This window comes from Neofelis nebulosa, chromosome 16 (assembly GCF_028018385.1).
Source record: "Neofelis nebulosa isolate mNeoNeb1 chromosome 16, mNeoNeb1.pri, whole genome shotgun sequence".
NCBI lineage: Eukaryota > Metazoa > Chordata > Mammalia > Carnivora > Felidae > Neofelis > Neofelis nebulosa.
In genome coordinates, this window is record NC_080797.1 from 31,011,212 (window position 1) to 31,030,744 (window position 19,533).

The 19,533-nt window shown below is 37.0% G+C and overlaps 1 protein-coding gene across 1 annotated transcript in view; it reads left to right on the forward strand.

Annotated features, from left to right (window-relative positions):
- The window catches only part of NSF (N-ethylmaleimide sensitive factor, vesicle fusing ATPase), a 150,576-nt gene that overhangs the window by 32,634 nt on the left and 98,409 nt on the right, over positions 1-19,533 (forward strand). The window contains exons 5-8 of the mRNA XM_058705386.1: positions 7,105-7,271; positions 10,001-10,108; positions 10,590-10,665; positions 13,404-13,559. Of these exons, the coding sequence (XP_058561369.1) occupies positions 7,105-7,271; positions 10,001-10,108; positions 10,590-10,665; positions 13,404-13,559 (507 nt within the window). The remainder of the gene's footprint in view (positions 1-7,104; positions 7,272-10,000; positions 10,109-10,589; positions 10,666-13,403; positions 13,560-19,533) is intronic.

Here is a 19,533-nt window from a genome sequence, read left to right on the forward strand (position 1 = left end):
CCGACTGCGCCACCCAGGCGCCCCAGATCTTCTGTATTCTTAATGGAATTACTTGCCCTGTATGGCACTGAAACTGGTGTGTTAAAATCTTAGTGTTCTTCTATTCTATTTTTCCTCGCATCTCCTGTAGTATCTACTTTACATAGTAGTTTCTATGTTATTTGGTATGTAGATATTCATAACTGTTATATATATATATTTTTTAATTTTTTTTTTCAACGTTTTTTATTTATTTTTGGGACAGAGAGAGACAGAGCATGAACGGGGGAGGGGCAGAGAGAGAGGGAGACACAGAATCGGAAACAGGCTCCAGGCTCCGAGCCATCAGCCCAGAGCCTGACGCAGGGCTCGAACTCACGGACCGCGAGATCGTGACCTGGCTGAAGTCGGACGCTTAACCGACTGTGCCACCCAGGCGCCCCCATAACTGTTATATTTTTAATGTGAATTGTGGCTATTAGCATCATAAAGTATCCTTCTTCGTCTTGTTTAATGTGTTGTAAATTATACTTTGATGTCAGGATTACAAACCCTGCTTTCTTATTGTTTTTAATTTGCTCAGCATATCTTTGCCCATCGCTTTACTTTTAGGTTTTCTGAATCCCTGTGTTTTAGATGTGTCTGTAGTATAAAGTACAGAGTTGGGTTTTGGTTTATGAGCTAATTTAAAAATCTTCTAATAGGTTTATTAAGCCCTTTCATAGTTATTGATATTACTGATATATTCAATCTCAGTTCTGTTATCTTCCATTTTAGTTGTGTTTCTCTATTTGGTATACCATCTTGGCTATTTTTAATTTTTTATTTTGGTATTTAGGAGTATTTATATTTTTGTTTTAGTGACTACTTTTGCATTTATACCTCTCATAGTACCCTTGGTCCCCCCCCCTTTTTTTTTCTTGACCTTTTCAAAAACTGTTCTGTCAGTTCTAAGTGATATCTTTAACTCTCTTCTGTTGCCTGTATAGCAGTTAATGATCATTTTCTATCCCCCCTTCTCCTCCAATTTTGTTTGTTGCTTTCTTTTTAAATTAAAAAATTTTTTTTAAGTAGAAGAAGGAAATTTTCTAAAATTGAGGTATAACTGACATATAACATTATATTAGTCTCAGGTATATAACATAGTGATTCAACAGTTGTATACATTGCTAATGATCACTACAGTAAGTCTAGTTAACATCCATCATCATATATAGTTACAAAAACAGTTTTTTTCTTGTGATGGGAACTTTTAAGATATACTCTCTTAGCAACATTCAAATATGCAATTTAATATTATGAACTATAGTCACCATGCTCTACATAGTAGTTGCTTTCTTTCTCCTTTGTCAGAGCATGATGTTTATATGCTATTCTTCCACACATGACCCCATACTTGTTTTAGTCTTAACTCTACAGTTAAGTCACTTAAATGATTATGATAGTCCTTTAGCCAGTTTCTACTTGGTTGTATAAAACCTGTGATCTAGTACATTCCTCTAGGAAGTATATATGTGTATAGGTGTTCATTAAGTTCTTGCATATTCAAACTGTTTTTCTATATCTTTGCTCTTTCAAATGCAGCTTGGCTTGCATAGACATAGAATTCTTGGCTTGTTTTCTTGAATTTCTTGAAAATACTGATCACAATTGCCTTGCCTTGTATAATGCTCTTAAGAGGTCTGATGCCAGTCGAATTTTCTTACTTTTATAAGTAATTCAGTTTTTCTGCCTGGGAGCCGTGAGGACTTTTCTGTATTTAAAGTGTAATATTCTTATTAGGATATTCTAGGTCAATGACCAATGGATATAATGGGTCACTTCAATATGCAGATTTAAGTTTTTGTTTATTTCCAAAATTTTTCTTAGATTATGGTTTTGAACATTAGTTCTGGTCCAGTTGTTTTGACTTTCTTCCTAGGGGCTCTAATTATATGTATGTTAGTCCTTGTCTGCCTATCTTCCATTTCAACTACTTTCTCTTTGTTCTTTTAAAAGTCTTTCTTTCTTTTATTTTTATTTTCTTGGTTGTTTTCCTCTTCTTTCACTGCCTCTTACTAAATAGTAATTTGGATCTACTCTTCTATGGGCACTTTATAATTTATTATTCACTCTGAAATAGTTTTATCTTTTTCTTCAGTTTCTTTCCTGAGTTCCATAAACTCTCATTGCATTTCTTTTGTCTATTTGTGTTCTTACTTTTTAATCTTCTGATTTTAGATGTTTTGTTATTTTTCTAAGTACTTGTTTGAGGATATTTAATTCAGTTTAAAGTGTTACGCATATTTTTTTCTAGTTCATGGTTGATTTCTTTGGGGGAAGACACTTCATCAGCTGAAATGCTGCCATATTTTGTTATATGTTATGTTTTCTTTTCATAGTAAACTTGTGGAGTTATTTTTTAAAATTTTTCATGGGAACTTCTTTTTATTTATGTTTTCCTTAGAGGGAACTGAAATATTGGGGTTATCTCTCTTTTGTAGATTTTATTTTATTTTATTTTTGAAATACTTATTTATTTATTTTGAGAGAGAGAGAGAGTGGGGGAAGGGCAGAAAGAAAGGGAGAGAGAGAATTCCGAGCAGGCTCCACACTCAGCGCAGACCCTGATGTAGGGCCCAATCTCGCAACAATGAGATCATGACCTGAGCTGAAATCAAGAGTCAGACACTTCACAGCTGAGCCACCTAGACACCCCTAAGATTTTATTTTTTAAAGTAATCTCTACTTTAGCCCCCCAACATGGGGCTTGAACTCACAACCCCAAGATCAAGAGTTGCATGCTCCACTGACTCAACAAGCCAGGTGCCTCAATATTGGGGATATCTTTAGGTGGCTTTTTTTTTTTCCCTTTGTGGAAATAGGATGAAGAATAAAATTTTTTGACTGGGGTAAAAATAAAGGAAATTACTTTAGATATGGGTAGCTGGTGGGGAGAGTTGCATAATTAGTGCTTTCCAAATTTGCCTGAGAGAAACATCTGGAGAGTTTGTTAAAAAAAAAAAAAAAAAAAAAAAAAAAAAGATTCTCAGGCCCTTTCCTTGAGGAATCTGATTCCTGAATCTGTGTTTTTAACACTCATTGTTAAGTGGTTCCTCAGCCACATTTTGGGAGACACTGACAAGTGATTCTCTTTATTATAACCCCCTCACCTAAAGCAGGGTGAGAAGCTGAAACAGTGAAGGAATTCAGCACTGAAGTGAAGTAGGTCAGTGCATGAAGCCAAGGTTCCTTATTTACAGACATTGGTAGAAATGAAAATGTATTAGTGAGAAAATGAGTGTGTATGTAGCTTAGGTTGCTTATTTCTTCAAACATATTTTTCTAAATACAGTTAAGAGAGCGCTTAAGTTTAACCTTTAATGTAGATACATTCCGTTGTGGAAAGGTATGGAAATTCAAGGTAATAAATCTTGATGAGTTGAGAAATGTATTTTGTGACTTAAATTACATTTAAAGCATTCTTCTGCTACCAGAAATGGTTGTCTTGATGGTAGAGTTATTCTTTTTTTTTTTTTTAATTTTGAGAGAGAGAGAGTATGTGTGCATGTGTGTGCAGGAGGGGCAGATAGAGAGAGAGAGAATCCCAAGCAGGGTCTGCACTAGCAGTACAGTCCGTTCTTTAAAAGGTGAATCAAACGGGGTACCTGTCTGTTTGGGTGTCTGACACTTGATTTCGGGTGAGGTCATGGTCTCACGGCACATGGGGTCAAGTTCCGCATAGGGCACTGTGCTGACAGTGCCTGCTTGTGACTCTCTTTCTCTCTCTCTTTCTCTTAATAAATAAATAAACATTTTTCTTAAAAGGTGACCCAAACAGATTTAATGGTCAAAATTATAAAACTGAATGATCAAGTGGGACTTAGGGGGGTAAGCTTGGGACAAGGAAGGGTTTGGAGGCTTGAGTGATGTAGATGATGTGGCCATAAAGGTAGAAAACTGATTCAGTGTAGTAGTGATGTGGGTACAGTTAGGGTAGGATGTGTGGTATGAAGGGGAGTGCTAATTCAAAGATTCTGGAACAGGAGTTTCTGTCTGTAGGGTGAGAATTTTTTGCAGTCAAGTCAGTGATTTTAGTGTGAAGGAATCTTCTAGAAGAATCATTTAGTCTTCTCTCCATCTGGAGATGCCGTATTTTAGGTATTACAGACTGATGTTCAATTAACATGTTTTTGACCATCATCATATACTTTTTTCATTGTAATGTTTATTCATTGTAACTGTTTATTCAAATACTGCCTATACATTCTTTGTTTATAAAAATAATTTTTATTAGTCTTTGACATTAAATTGCTATAAATCATAAAATAAGAAAACATTCTCAATCTTATGGTCCTTTGCTCGTGGATGCTTCAGGGCATCTGGCCCTTTGAGGCTGACAATGGTGCTGACCATGGTGCTGCCTGTGGCGCTGTCCATGGTACTGCCCACAGCATCTGAAATTCTAAGAGCTTGGTCTTTTCTATTTAGGAACACTAACCTTAAAGCACATTTGAAAAACTATAGTCAGTAATAATGATATTTTAATACACTTAAGTTTCTTGATATATAGATGATACACACTCATATATAAACACATGTGTGTATATGTATATACATGTACATGCATTATGTTATAGAATTGTTTTTCAGTCTTTATTTTTATTTATTTTTAATTAAAATTTTTTTTAATGTTTAATGTTTATTTTTGAGAGAGAGAGAGAGAGAGCACGAGCAAGGGAGGGGCAGAGAGAGAGAGGGACACACAGAATCTGAAGCAGGCTCCAGGATCTGAGCTGTCAACACAGAGCCTGACGTGGAGCTCGAACTCACGAATTGTGAGATCATGACCTGAGCCGAAGTCGGACACTTACCTGACTGAGCCACCCAGGCGCCACTATTTTTGAGTCTTTAGTGCATGTAATGATGTCATATGGTATGAATCTTTCTGCAATATAGTTTTTTATTCAATATATATATTTTTAAGTTTATTTATTTTTGATAGAGAGCACAAGTGGGAGAGGGGTAGAGAGAGAAGGAGAGAGCACAGAGCCTGATGTAGGGCTCAAACTCACGACCCATGAGATCATGACCTGAGCTGAAACCAAGAGTTGGACACTTAACTGACTAAGCCACCCAGGCCCCCTTCAATATTTTGTTTTAATAGCCATATTTATTAAATATACATCAAGTTTTTGTTTTGATTGCTGTCTGGTATTCCACATTATGAATATGCCACATTTTATTCATTATTTCCTTACTGATCACTGTTTTTTCAGTGTTGACTGTTGAAAATAATGGTGCAAGGAACCTCTCCATTTTTAGGCAAATGTTCAGGAGTCTTTAGGACAGACACCTGGAAATGGAATCGATGAATCAACTTATTCATTTTTACATTAACATTTCCTTCTATACTTATCTTCACTATGTGAGGAAACAATTAGGCTGTCTTGTTTATGAAAATTACTTAATGTATAACCTGTATTTTCTAGGAAATGTTAAGAAAGAACAAAACACTGAGAAGTAGAGGCAAGAAAGTATCTGAAACTTTCAGCTGAGATTTGGACTTACTCTTTGATCTTCAGTGAATTTTCTATTCTTTACTCTGGCTTTCTTAGTTATTTTGCTTTTGAAAATGTTTATCTTTAAAATATGTGTGTACCCCTTTACAACAGTGAGCCAGGATATAAAAATATGATTATGTAAGCAATTTCATTCAGAGAATATAGAGAAAATCTTTAAATCTAATTCAACTGGCTAGACTGTAAGAAATAAATTTAGAATAGAATTTAGGGTATGAAAGAATCATAAGGTTTATGTGGTCCTCATCAGGTTTATGTAGTCCTGTCTTCTTGTTTTACAAATGTGACAAATCAAGGCACAGAGAGCTAGATGATTTACTTTGATTTTCTAGTTACTAACAGAATCTATTGAAACACAGACTCCAAAGTCCCTTTGTCTTGCCTCCTTTGTTACCAGCATGGAAATTGGGTTTTTTGCTGTCAGGTGTTGTTCATACAAAGATGAGTTAAAAACGTCCTTGGCTTCTTTTACATGTTATACATGTAGTACTTACCATAGTTCCCTGGCTATAGTAGGTGTTCAGTAAATATATATTTTTTCAAAAGCTTATTTATTTTGAGAGAGACAGAGACAGTGCGAATAGGGGAGGGACAGAGAGAGAGGGAGAGAGAGAGAATTCCAAGAGAGAGAGAATCTCTTGGAGAGAGACGCTCCAAGCTACCAGTGCAGAGACTGATGCGGGGCTCAAACCCATGAAGCTGCAAGATCATGACCTGTGCCAAAACCAAGAGCTGGACGCTTAACCAACTGAACCACCTGGTGCCCTAGTAAATATTTTTATAGTATTAAAAAAGAAATGCTAGGGGTGCCTGGGTGGCTCAATCAGTTAGGCATCTGACTTCGGCTCAGGTCATGATCTCACAGCCGTGAGTTTGAGCCCTGCATCGGGCTCTGTGCTGGCAGCTCAGAGCCTGGAGCCTGCTTCAGATTCTGTGTCTCCCTCTCTCCCTCTGCTCCTCCCCTGCTCACACTCTGTCTCTCTCTCCTTCAAAAATGAATAAACATAAAAAAATTTTTTTTTTTAAAAAGAAATGTCGAACTTCAAATCGCTCTGGAGTAATTTATTTTTTCTCAAGCTATTTTTTTTTTTTTTTTTTTTTTTTTTTTTTGTCCTGCATAGTAACTTGCTAGGACAAAAGAGTACACACTTCTCACCTTAGCTCTTGCTTGTGTCAAACAAAAATCTTGTTTGAAAGCAGCGTATTATGCCAACTCCACTGGGACTTCCCATACTATCATTTGTCCTCTGTTAAATGAGAAGGAGGAAGATGTAGAGACTATGTGGGGAGGGCTGTGATTTCCCATAAGAGTTGGGTGAGGGGTAAAGGTAGAGGGAGAATGCTGTACAATGTGAACTAATTAATTCAGAGGGGAACAAAATCTCTAGTGGTTATTATCATTTTCTTTAATCTGTGCTTGTGTGTCCTGTCAGTAAAGGCCATGGAAAGCCCTCTTTTGGTCAAGTTTTGTTAGGATTCATTTATGTGAAACTTTTAGTTACTCAAAACACAGCAAGTATTTGGTGTCCCTGTGTTTTAAGAAATGCTTCTTTTTCCCCCCTAGTATCCTTATATACATTTGACAAAGCCAAACAGTGTATTGGCACAATGACCATCGAGATTGATTTCCTGCAGAAAAAAAGCATTGACTCCAATCCTTATGATACTGACAAGATGGCAGCGGAATTCATTCAGCAGTTCAACAACCAGGCGTTCTCAGTGGGACAGCAGGTAGTTTTGAATTTTCTCTCATGTCTTCCACTTGACAGGCATTCCAGTCATTGCAGTTGTCCAAATTAATTCGACTGTTTAAAAACTGGGAGGAGCTCTGTATATGGACAGATATATCCAATTGGGTGATAAAAAGTGAGGGTGATACATTTGCTGAATGTCTTGAGTCCATTCAAAAAAATTCTAAAGTAACTTTTAGGTTACAATGTCAAATTTAATTACAGCAGCTTTTCCCTGTGCAAACTTGAGAATGCTGCAGACTTAAATGTTTCAGAGTTCTTACTTTTTTTATTGTGAGACACTTGTTTTGTCTCTGGATGGTTTTTCTTTTTCCCTGATATATTTCTGTAGAAAAGTAATTCGTAACTTTTTTGGTTCTAAACTAATTTGAGAATCTTAAGAAAATTATGTATGTGTATTTTCAGGTTTTTCTTGGAACCTCTGAAGCCCAATTTTTCTATCCTTAAAAATGATATTGCTGATCTTGCCTTCTTGCAAAAGGACTTCAGTTAGTATATTGTTAATCTCCTAGGAAGAAATTCTGTTCTTTTCAAGTTTTACTTAAAAAGCTGTGTGAGTCCATAAATTGCTGCTTGTTTGTACACATAAATAATCATTGCTCTTTTGGCCTTACCATTATATTTGTCTCCTCCTTTGTGACTTTTCTTAATTATTCCTAACTCCTTCCTCCTATCGTAACGCCATAGCAGCAGTTCTCAAAGTATGGTCCAGAGACCTGAAGCTCTTTCAGGGCGTTTGTGAAGTCAGAATTATTTTCGTAATAATACCAAGGTGTTATGTCTCTTTTTCCTCTTATTCTCTCACAAATACACAATGGAGTTCTGCAAACTATGTGATGTGTGCTAGCTCAGCACATTGGCTATTAAAGGAGATGTGAGGGTCCAGCTGTCTTCCATTAGGCAAGACGTTAAAGAGATTTACAAAAATGTGACAGTGCCATGGTTTCCACTTATGTTTTTTATTTCAGAAATAGGTGGTTTTTTTATGTTAAAAAATATCATTTATGTTCACACATGATAAATTTATTGTTATTTTAAAATTAATAAATACATTTTAAGTTTCTTGTTCTGATTTCTACTATAGTGAATACCAGTGGATATAATCCACTTAAACAAAGGCTCTTTGAGAGTTCTCAAATAGTTTTAGGCATATAAAGGGGTCATAAGACCAAAAGTTTGCAAATCACTGCTTATAACATTCTGATCTCTAGTGACTCACCTACACTGTCTCGGAGGCTCTCACCTGGGAAAGTATGTAGAACCGGCAGGGAGAGAAGTGGTGGAAAGAAACAGCTTTTGGATGAAAGGAGTGTCATTTCTTTTGATTCTCTCACCTAAGTGAAATGGCATAAATCTGGAAGAACAAGACTAGGGATCTGGATAATCCATACATTATGATATCAAACTTGCACAAGTGGAAACTGAGTCACTGCTAGACAGGAAAACGTTATAGTGCATTTATTATTTTTAAGAGTACTAGAATTGGAATGAGTGATTTTTACATTCAGAGAGGGTAAATGATGTGCCCATGGCTACACTGCCAGGGCTGTAGCTGAGACAAGAACCCATTGGTTAATTGAGCTGCTAATTAATTAAACAAGTGTTTAATGGATAACCTAGTGTGTTTCAGCTACTATGTTAGGTTCTGCAGGTCAGCAGTGAACAAAATATACACAATTCCTACTCTTACAGAGCTTACTTTCTAGTTGGGGAAGACAGAAAATGAGAAATGCCATTGCTGTTAATGTTAAGTACTTGGATTTAAGTAAAATGAGATGATGCGCTGGAGGGCCAGTATGGTGCTAATTGAGATTAGGTGGTCCGGGAAGGCTCCCCAAGATGACAGTCAGCTGATAATTTGGTGACCACATGTCCATTGCTTTTTGAGCCGTGCTGTATTTCTTCTGGATCCCTACACTTTTTGATGAATAATTGTGCTCTCATTGCCTACCTAAATGTCATTGTTTTTACCTTTTCCTTTAGTGTTACTAGTTTAATAGCAAATGCTTTGGTATTTGTAATTATGTAAAACCCAGTATCATGCAGATATATGATTATGCAGAGAAGAAATAATATAGGGAACAAATAATACAGAGAAGAAATAAATATCTTACCCCACATCGCTGTTCTTACTTTTTATTCCCACTTGCAGTAGTCACTAGTGGCAGGATTAGCAGTCAGCTTTGCCTGCTGTGCTTAACTGTTATACCCCAGCATGTAGAAGAGGGCCTAGGTTATGGAAGGCGCTCAATAAATACTTGGTGAATGAATGAGCATTCACCATCTGTCTGTGAACTTGTATGGCAGGAATTTTGCATTGGTGGTGGAAAGGCATGAATTTTAGAGTCATGGACCCAGGCTTGAATCCTGGCACTATTGTTTACTATGACTCTGGCTTCCACTGCTTAAGCCCTCTCCAGATCTCAGCTCCCTTCCTAGTAAAACTGAGGAAGACTATCTGTTTCCAAGACAGTTTGTGAATATCAAGTATGGGACATCCTATACGGTTTGGCACATGAAGATACTCAGTAAATGTTAGTTCCCTTTTCTTCTCATTGCTTGTGTGAGCAGTTTGCCTGTGGAACAGATTTGAGAGGGATGTACAGGAGAAAGCTGCTTCCCTGCATTTGGAAAACACTGGTGATGATGTGAGAATCAAGCCATTGTATCATGAAGTGGTTTTTCTCCCCTTATCTCTTTTCTACATAGCTTGTATTTAGCTTCAATGAAAAGCTTTTCGGTTTGCTGGTAAAGGATATCGAAGCCATGGATCCTAGCATCCTGAAGGGAGAGCCTGCGACAGGAAAAAGACAGAAGGTATGTTTTATTTTTAATAATCATTGCGATGTGAATTGTGCAGATTAATATAACATTCCTAGCCATTCTCTTGCTCAGTGATTTCTTTTATATTATGTACTCTTTCTTTTAAGGTAGTAGGGAGAAAACATTGCTTTTATAAGCTAGCGCTGTTATTAAAGTATAGCGGAAAATACACTTACTTGTAGACTTAATAGTAATTTGAAATTTGTATGGGTACTTGTACTCCTGGTTGAATGCAGATGATGATTATTGTTCATAAATAATAACAAAAAGACAGGCATTATCAAAAGACACATGCATTGAAATTAAATAGAAATAGTACAAGGTAGTTAGGAGAAAAATTAATTTAACTTAGATGATAGTTTGGAAGAGTTGCTTTGCTCAGAGAGACCTTATTTCCCCTTCATTTTTGGCCTTGTGTTAAGAAGTCCAGAAGTCTATTATTAGACTAACTACTAATAATTGTCTTTCTATACAGATTGAAGTAGGACTGGTTGTTGGAAACAGTCAAGTTGCATTTGAAAAAGCAGACAATTCATCACTCAATCTTATTGGTAAGATTTGCAATTTTAGAAAACTCTGAATGAAGTGAGACTGTCTCTGTTATTATATGTGCCTCAACTACCACGCTTTTCATGTCTGGGAGAAGAATAAGGGCATCTCCATTGAGAAGGTTTATCACAAAATCATGGAGGATTTCATCACTGTCAGATGTGCTGCTACAGAAAAAAAAGTTTAAAACCTTCACTAGATATCATTGTCCAATAGAAGTGTAATGTGAGCCATATGTATAATTTTTAATTTCCTAGTAACCTAGTAACCACACTAAAAATCAGGAAAAATACAGATAAAATTGATTTTTAAACTTTCAATATTGAGGTAAGTTCAGGCTTACAGAAGATTTGCAAGAATAGTGCAGAGAGGTCCGATATACCTTTCACCAGCTTCCTTGATGTTCCATCTCAAATAACTAGAGTACAGTTACCAAAACCAAGTTAACATGGTTGCATGGCCACTAACTAAAATATAGACTTTAGGGGTGTCTGGGTAGTTCAGTCAGTTGAGGGTCCGACTTCGGTTCAGGTCATGATCTCACGGTTCGTGGGTTCAAGCCCAGCATTGGGCTCTCTGCTGACAGCTCAGAGCCTGGAGCCTGATTTGAATTCTGTGTCTCCCTCTCTCTCCTACCTCCTACCTTGCTCATGCTCTCTCTCTTTCAAAAAATAAATAAACATTAAAAAAATAAAATACAGACTTTATTTGGATTTCACTAGTTTTTTCATTATGTCCTTTCTGTTCTAGGATCTGATTGAGGATCTCGCATTGCATTTAGTCATTTAATTTCTAAAGTCCTTCTCTCTGATAGTTCCTCAGACTTCCACCGTCTTTCATAACCTTGAGAACTGGCCATTTGTTTGTCGACTGCCTCATGCACGGTGGTGTGTTAAATGTGATCCTAGCGTCACTTCGGTTTGTGATTGAGTTAAACGGTGAATGTGCAGGTGAAGAAAGTCTCTCCAACAGACTCATAGCTCAGCCCTGCTCTTGTATGTTAGTCTTGCTTTTATTATATTAAAATAATGCAGATTGGTCTCTAAGAAAAGTAACTCCCCAGAATAATGACGCCATTAACTGTGTAGTAGTTCTGACTTGGGGTTGGTTTTCACTATGCCAGTGTCTACGCCAGTAGAAAGAAGAGGATTTTCGTTGGCTACACACCACGATTTCCAAGGTTACTTAACTTCAAATATGTGACCTTTTTCCTCAATCCTTAAGTTATTCCCTTCTTACTGTTTTTTCTGAATTTTACAATAAAATAAATGTTTCATAAAATTTGGATAGACATTCACTCAAAAATAGCTCACACACTCTAAAATTTTACAATTTGATTCTATTTTCATGTTTTATAATTTGTTCTTTTGCTTGACATATTTCAAGCCTCTTAATAAATATGCCTCAACAACATAATTTTTAATGACTATGCATGTTGTCTTATGGATTAGGATTTCTCAGAATCTCCAATTATTGATCCAATACATTTCTGAAGTGTTTTCTTTGTATTTTATATACCTTTCATACACCTTTTGTTAAGATGCCTTACCTTTTTTTTTTAATGTTTGAGAGAAGAGAGAGGGAGAGTGCGTGCATGCAAGCAGGGCAGGGGGAGAGAGAGAGAGAGAGAGAACCCAAAACAGTCTATGTGCTGTCAGTGCAGAGCCGGACAAGAGGCTCGATCTCAGGAACCATGAGATCATGACCTGAGCGGAAATTGAGAGTCAGATGCTTAACCGACTGAGCCACTCAGGCGCTCCAAGGTGTCTTGTCTTATGGGCATTGCATGGCTTTCATACAATGTGGGTATTTCTAAGTAATTCATGCAAAGGTGTGATTGATAGGTTTTTTCCATTGATAGATAAAATTGTGGACTGATATAGCATGCAGTAAATTTGGCCGCAAGAGGGCAGTACAGTATAAGAAATATATTTTCAGATCGCTTCAAAGAAGAAATGTTGAGTCCACAAAACTCTAACCATAAAATCACCATCTAGGGCAAACTTTTTCTAATGTGACCATTTGTTTTCTAATTTAAAAAATTGTATCACTTTCTTTTTAGTAGAATGTACTAAGGCACTTTTATTGTTTTTGAGATAGCTCATGTGGTTCTCTTGAGTTACTTTAGGTGGCACTATGACATTTAAGTTAGATCATTTTTGTCTTTGTGAAAGTGAAAACATGAATTTTGAAATCATTAAGACTTTAGGATGATCTTAGACTTTTGTGTGCAAATGGGGAAAAACAAAAATAAGACATCAGACTTATTCAATGCATCTTCTCAACAAATATACAGTGTTTATTAACTTCATCTAGATAAATACATGCATTTTTAAATACACTTGCTTCAGGAGCCTTGAGGATTGCTAGATTTCAGTTGCATTTCTAGCAACTAGTATTTCCTTCATCAGATAGACACATGGTGTTTCTTCTAATCAGCCAAGTTAGTTAACTTGGTTAAGATTAGAGGCTAAGAGGACCAGTCTCCATGGATTGATCACAAATGGACGACTGTGTGAGCTTAGACATTTCACAAGTGTTTTGCTGGCCCTAAATGGGTCCAGGCACAGTAGTTAACATAGCAAAACTCATCCTTCTTATTAGAAAGTCAGCTAAGAGCATGTTCATCTTTGTAGAGGATAACTTCTCTTTATTCATTAAAGATGCCCAGTGAGTCTTATCTTATTCCACCTGGTAATGAAATTCTTGTTTCACATTTGATTATCTTCGTTTGACATAGGCAAAGCTAAAACTAAGGAAAATCGCCAGTCTATCATCAATCCTGATTGGAACTTTGAAAAAATGGGAATAGGAGGTCTGGACAAAGAATTTTCAGATATTTTTCGACGAGCATTTGCTTCCCGAGTATTTCCTCCAGAGATTGTGGAACAGATGGGTGAGTTTAAAAAGGAAAATTTGATCAAACCTTATGTTGTTAAAAAAAAAAAAATGTGATGAAGTCTTTTTTTTAATAATGTTTTGAAATTATCTTTCAAACCTGCCAGTGTATTTTTGTCTTAACTTTTTCTTTTAAAAAAAAGTTTCCCCCAAAATTTGTGAGGTATTAGAACTTGTAAAATTACATTTTTGTTTTATAGGGAAAATAGAAATATTTGCGGTTACTTTATCTTATTGATTTATTTATTAATTTAAGTACGTCTGTGGATAGGACAGATTTAGAAATTTCATTTTATTTATCTATTTATGAATGTTTTCCTATAGGGCATATTTGGAAATTTCACCTGACTCTAAAGACCCACTGTGGGTCAGATGTACCCTGCGGAATCATCGTTATCTATTAGACTGTGGGCATTGTTCTTACATTAGTTAGCTGCTGTTGCATTACCCATTTAGTACATCTTCATACCTAGTAAATGGATTCCTGGCATGTTTTGAAATTAGATAAGTTTGATCCAAAGAGACAAATGTAGGATATACATGGAAGTTTCCATATTGCATACACAGAAATGTGCTGTTCATTTATCATTTTCTTCTTGAAGTTTTATTTAATTTATCTGTGTGTGAAGTGGCTTTATTTTCACTAGTGGAAATGCTGTCATGACTGTTTCCATATCCATATCATATAGGTTGAATTGGAATGTGAGCCACGGAATATCTGAGAAAGGAATGTATAACAGCTTCTGGCAGACTATTAGTATAAAAACAGTATCTAAAGAAAAACCCTGAAGGAATACGAATATATCACTCCCCTCACCCTCCATCATTCTTTATCTTTACATTGCTACTGGCAGATAAAAGTGTGGTGGGGAAGAGAACTGCTGTGTAGGCACTAAGTGCTTGGTTCTATTAGCCTCCTATTGTTGGTAGCCTTCCTGCCTGGCCGCTCACTGTGATAAATTACAGGCACAGCACACACCTGTTCACTGGGTAAAGGTCGAGTTTGGAATTGGATTAAGAGAAAATGACAGAGACCCTCATCACCTGAGTTTTATACACCTTGAGATGGCAATAACATACTTTTTTATCTGAAAGATACAAAGGCCAAGTCCATAAAAAAAATAGAATTTTAATTTGGAACATAGTAAAAAATGTGGTAATTCACTATCTTGGTCATGTGTATTTTGAAAGTTTATGGACTTATTGTCAAGACATGGAAATACTGTTTAGGTTATTTTGGGTGTGAGGAGAGATAAAAGGATGATCTTAAATGTTCTAAATTATTCTTGTGGAATGTTTTTACTAATTTTCCAGACTGAGAGTCTAATGATTCTGTTTCTTTGAACATTTATATTATCTGGCTAACAAGTAGAAAACCAACTGCTTCTGTTATAAACTATATCTTTTTATTATATTATAATATTTTCTCACAGTTTGGAAGCTATTAAGGATTCCGTTATTCAGATACGAGTTTCCTGTTTGTGCGTTACCCAAACCCTGCTCATTGGGGCCTCTGTCTGCAGTTAGGTGGATAATGTGTGAAGGAGCAAAACTCCTATCGGTCGATTTGTGACTTTGCCAGCTGTTGAAGAGGTTGGAATTCAATCAAAACAGATTTGGGATTTTTGAGTGACTTTATGAATCTGTGTTTCTGTAGTCCATATTGAAATTAATTAAATTATAATACTTTGCTTTTTGTATAATACTTTGCTTTTGTGAGTGCTACTATCCAAAACCTTTTTTCGTGGATTTATTTTTCTAATATTTTTACGTTAATTGGACAAAAAATGGGTTCTGTTTAAAAAAAATTTTTTTTCTCTTTATGGCTTTTGGCCATCAAGAATCATGTGTTAACAATTTGATTTAAAGGACAAAAAGTATTAAAAAAAAACTACCTTTACTTTTGAACTAAGTTGAAAGACATTATTACTATTTTTTTTTATTCTGAATGAAGATTCTCAATGTCATAAAGCTACATTTTTATGGTAAAAAGGCTGGGAAATAATTTTCTTGCTGTGCATGTGTCATTCCCTGTTTCCGTTAGAGTCTTCTTTTTCCCTTTGAATTTGGGGGGGAATTCCATAGTAGAGTACCTCATTGCGGTGCAAGAACAGTATGGTTATAAAATTCTCATTAGGTTTTGGTAAAGGCATATAAAAGTACAGATTGCTACATTTTGTATAGAATAAAAAGTAACACTACACGGGTCCTTTTTATATATATACCCTGTGTTCTTTTACCCTGTCAGGTGGGGGAACAAAATTGGCTGATTTCTTCCTCACTCTTAATTAACTAAATAGATAAATCTCTGTGGTTTTGGGATCCAACTGGACACTGGGTGTGATTGTTTAAATCGATTAAAATGGAAAAAAATAGTGATTAGTAAAGAATAATTTATGTAGGTTATGGGACCGTTCTGTTTTGTTTTAAGCAGAGAACTCTTTTACTTTTGGCTTGAGACCAAATCATTGTGTGTACCATGGAGTCTAGAATTGGGTCTACTTTGTAAGCAGGAATCTTCGCTAAATGGATCTTTTTGCCTATATATCAAAGTTGTGGGCTCACAGAATGATAAATTTAGAATTCTCTTCTCTCATTGTGTTTATGAATAGTTATGCTTTTAGGTAATACAGTTCTTTTGCTTGTAAAGCTTCATGTTACCTTCAGGATTGAAAATATAGTTTAGATATATATGGAATGTAGCATTGAGGAGGTATAGGAAGACTAAAGGGCTAACCAGAGGCACGTAGTTCTGCAGGAACATTAAAGGTCAGATGAGGTCATGCACCTGCAATAAATGCCCTAGGAGCACCCAGGGTAGAAATGTGGGCATCACACACTGGTATCTGCAAGTCTCAGCAAATAAACTCAGCAGCTTATTGCTGTCCTTGAGCACACTCAAGCGTCAGCCGAATATATCCTTCCGCTCAGACATCTACTACACTTATTCCCTTCCATGCAGTTTCGGGGAGAGTGTTCTGGATAATCGATTGATTACCTCAGTTCTCATTGTAGCTCTTTTGTTGGCAAAGATAGAGATTCTGTAGAGAAACTTGATTTTTCTGCATCCCTGGCAGTTACCCCTAAATTGTAAGTGCCAGAGCAAAACAAAACAAAAAACAAAACCAAAAAACCTTCTTCAAAGAACAGTGGAATAGTTGTTAAAGAATTAGCATCTCTTAATGTAGTTTTAGGGCTAGGTTTACATGTATCCAAGGAAAGGGCCTTTAGCAGAAGTTACCCGTGGTAGGGCTAGAAGGAAAAGGGCTTGGAGACCGAAGGGCCTCCAGCTTCACGCTGTCTTGTGGTGACTCTGTATCTTGCAGATATCCAGACCACCTGGTGGGGAGGAGAGCCTCTGTTAGGGTCTTGTGTCCCCCCCCCCCCCCCCCGCCCCTTCTTTGAAACTGACACTATTCTTTTTGGTCGCCTTTCTTCAAGTCTCCCTCTCTAAGCCCATTTTCAATCTGTAGTTTTAAGGTTTCTTTTGAAATCCTAAAGAAAAGCAACTCCTTTCTGATATCATACGTGAAACTGCAGTTACTCTATGGAGTAGAGCCGCCGAGAAGATAAGGAGCCTCTCAATCACAGGCGGACATCTTTCACATGCTAAGAACAGTGCAAAAAAAAAAAAAAAATACTGTGGAAGAAAGAGCACTGAGGTTTTGTGCGCCATATTTGAGAGAGAGGGAGTTCTTGCTCAGATTAACATAAACACTGACACTCTTAAAATGCATTTTCACACCCCCACTCATGAGGAGAGATTGCAATTTAAATGGGGGTTAAGACATCTAGCCGAACTCCAGGGCTCTGTAAAAGGAACCCTAAGGCTAAAGAGCTTATCTGAAATTTGAAAAAAAGAAAAAAAAATGAAGCTTTCTGACATTCATCTTTTTTCCTTGTATTAGTCATAACTTGCTTTTCAGCTATATTTTAGGTTTTGAATGCCAACCTGACATCTGTTCAAGTCTGCCTGTAATTTATTAGGAAAGGAAAAGAAAGCAATTGCTCACTAGTTAGAGATGCAAAACTTCCCCCTTCTGCTTTTCCACAAAGTACTTGTGGATGATACTTGGATATGAAGAAGTAACAGTTTACTAATTTACTAATTCTAACTTTCATGTTGGGAAAATGTATAAAGTTCTTTTTTTTTTTTTTTACTTAGAAGAAGAAATGGCTTATGACCATGTGATTTCCAAAATCTCTGAGGCAGTATTTAGAGCTAAAGCACACACTCTAAAAAAAATACTATAGGTAACTTTTTATAAGTTGACATTTTTAACCTTGAATTAATTCTTCCATTGGTTTTGGTTTTTTAAGTAAAATTTACTTACATTTGAACAGGAATAATGTAGCTATGCTAATATCTCAGAGTCAAATCATATATAAATTCAGTTGACATTTTTTATCAATAGACTTTTAGAAATCTTTTGAGGAGGCAGAGCTGTCTGTAGAGTCTAATGGATTAGATTTGCTGGCAACTGCAGGTGAGTTACAGATCAAGAATTGGGTCACTGTCCACCAGTAAGGAAATAATCAAATAAACTATGCTACATCCTCTTACCCTCATTGTGGAATACAGCAAAGCGGATCTTAAAATGATACAGATCCAAATGTACAGACATGTTTTTTTTTAATGTTTATTTATTTTTGAGAGAGAGAGAGAGACAGAGCGTGAGTGGGGGAAGGCAGAGAGGGAGAGAGAGAGAGAGAGAGAGAGAGAGAGAGAGAGAGAGAGAGACATACAGAATCCAAAGCAGGCTCCAGGCTCCTGGCTCCGAGCTATCAGCACAGAGCTCAACGCGGGGCTTGAACCCACAAGCCGTGAGATCATGACCCGAGCCAAAGTCGGACGCTCAACTGCCTGAGCCACCCAGGTGCCCCCAGACATGTTTTAATAAAAAAAAATAAATAAAAAAAAAATCTATATGTATATCTATATACCATGTTCCCTGCAAACCATGAGAACATTTGCATCCAAGCCTTTATGTAGCCATGGAAGCAGGAGAGGGGAGACATGGGACACGATGACTTGAGGGAGAGCAGATTTTCTGATGTGGAAGGACCTGTGCTTAAAGTTGCTCGGTCTTCACACCCTTCCCGCTGAGGAATCCAGCTCATGTGACTCCTGAAGTGAAGCGCTGGCTGTTTTATCCCGTCTTATGCCCATATTTACATTGGTGGTGATGATGACATGGTAGCTAACACTTACATGGTGCCAGGTGCTGTTCTAGATGCTTTACGTACATTAGCTTATTCCATTCTCACAACAGCCTTATCAGGTAGATTCCGTATTGACGCCATATTATGGAGAAGGAAACTGTGTCAGAAAGGTTAAGTAACTAGTCCAAGATATACAGCTAGTGAGTGGTGGAGTCAGATTTGAACCCAGACAGTCTGGCCTCAGAGTCCATACCCTTAACATGTACATTGTTTTTCTCTCATGAAGGCCCATCATAGAAAACTGCTAAAATGGGCCTTCTCAGCCCCACTTCTTGGGGACCTCTGAGGCGGTCTTGGAGAGATCTAGAGCCAAGGGATTTTCAACTGTGGCGTCATAGACATTTTTAGACTGGATAATTATTTGGCATGGGGCGCTGGCTGTCCTGTGAATTGTAGGATGTTTAGCAGCCTCTACCTACTAGATGCCAGTGACACTTTGCACCCACCCCTAGAGGTGACAACCAAAACTATGTCCAGACATTGCCAAAATGGTCCCCGGGGGGCAAAATCACCCTTGGTGATCTAGTGCAATCCCCTGGCTTCTTCTCTTTACAGATGTGGAAACTATGGCCCAAGGTCACTAAGCAAGGCAGAGGCACAGGCAGAGGCGCAACTAGGACTAGAACTTGGTTCTCCTGATTCAGGAATTCTTAAAGGAGGAGAAGGAAATGACATACAGTTTGTACAACTCGTAAGAGGCAGAGCTGGGGTTGGAAGGAGGACATCTGGTTCCAGGGTCTGTATTCTCA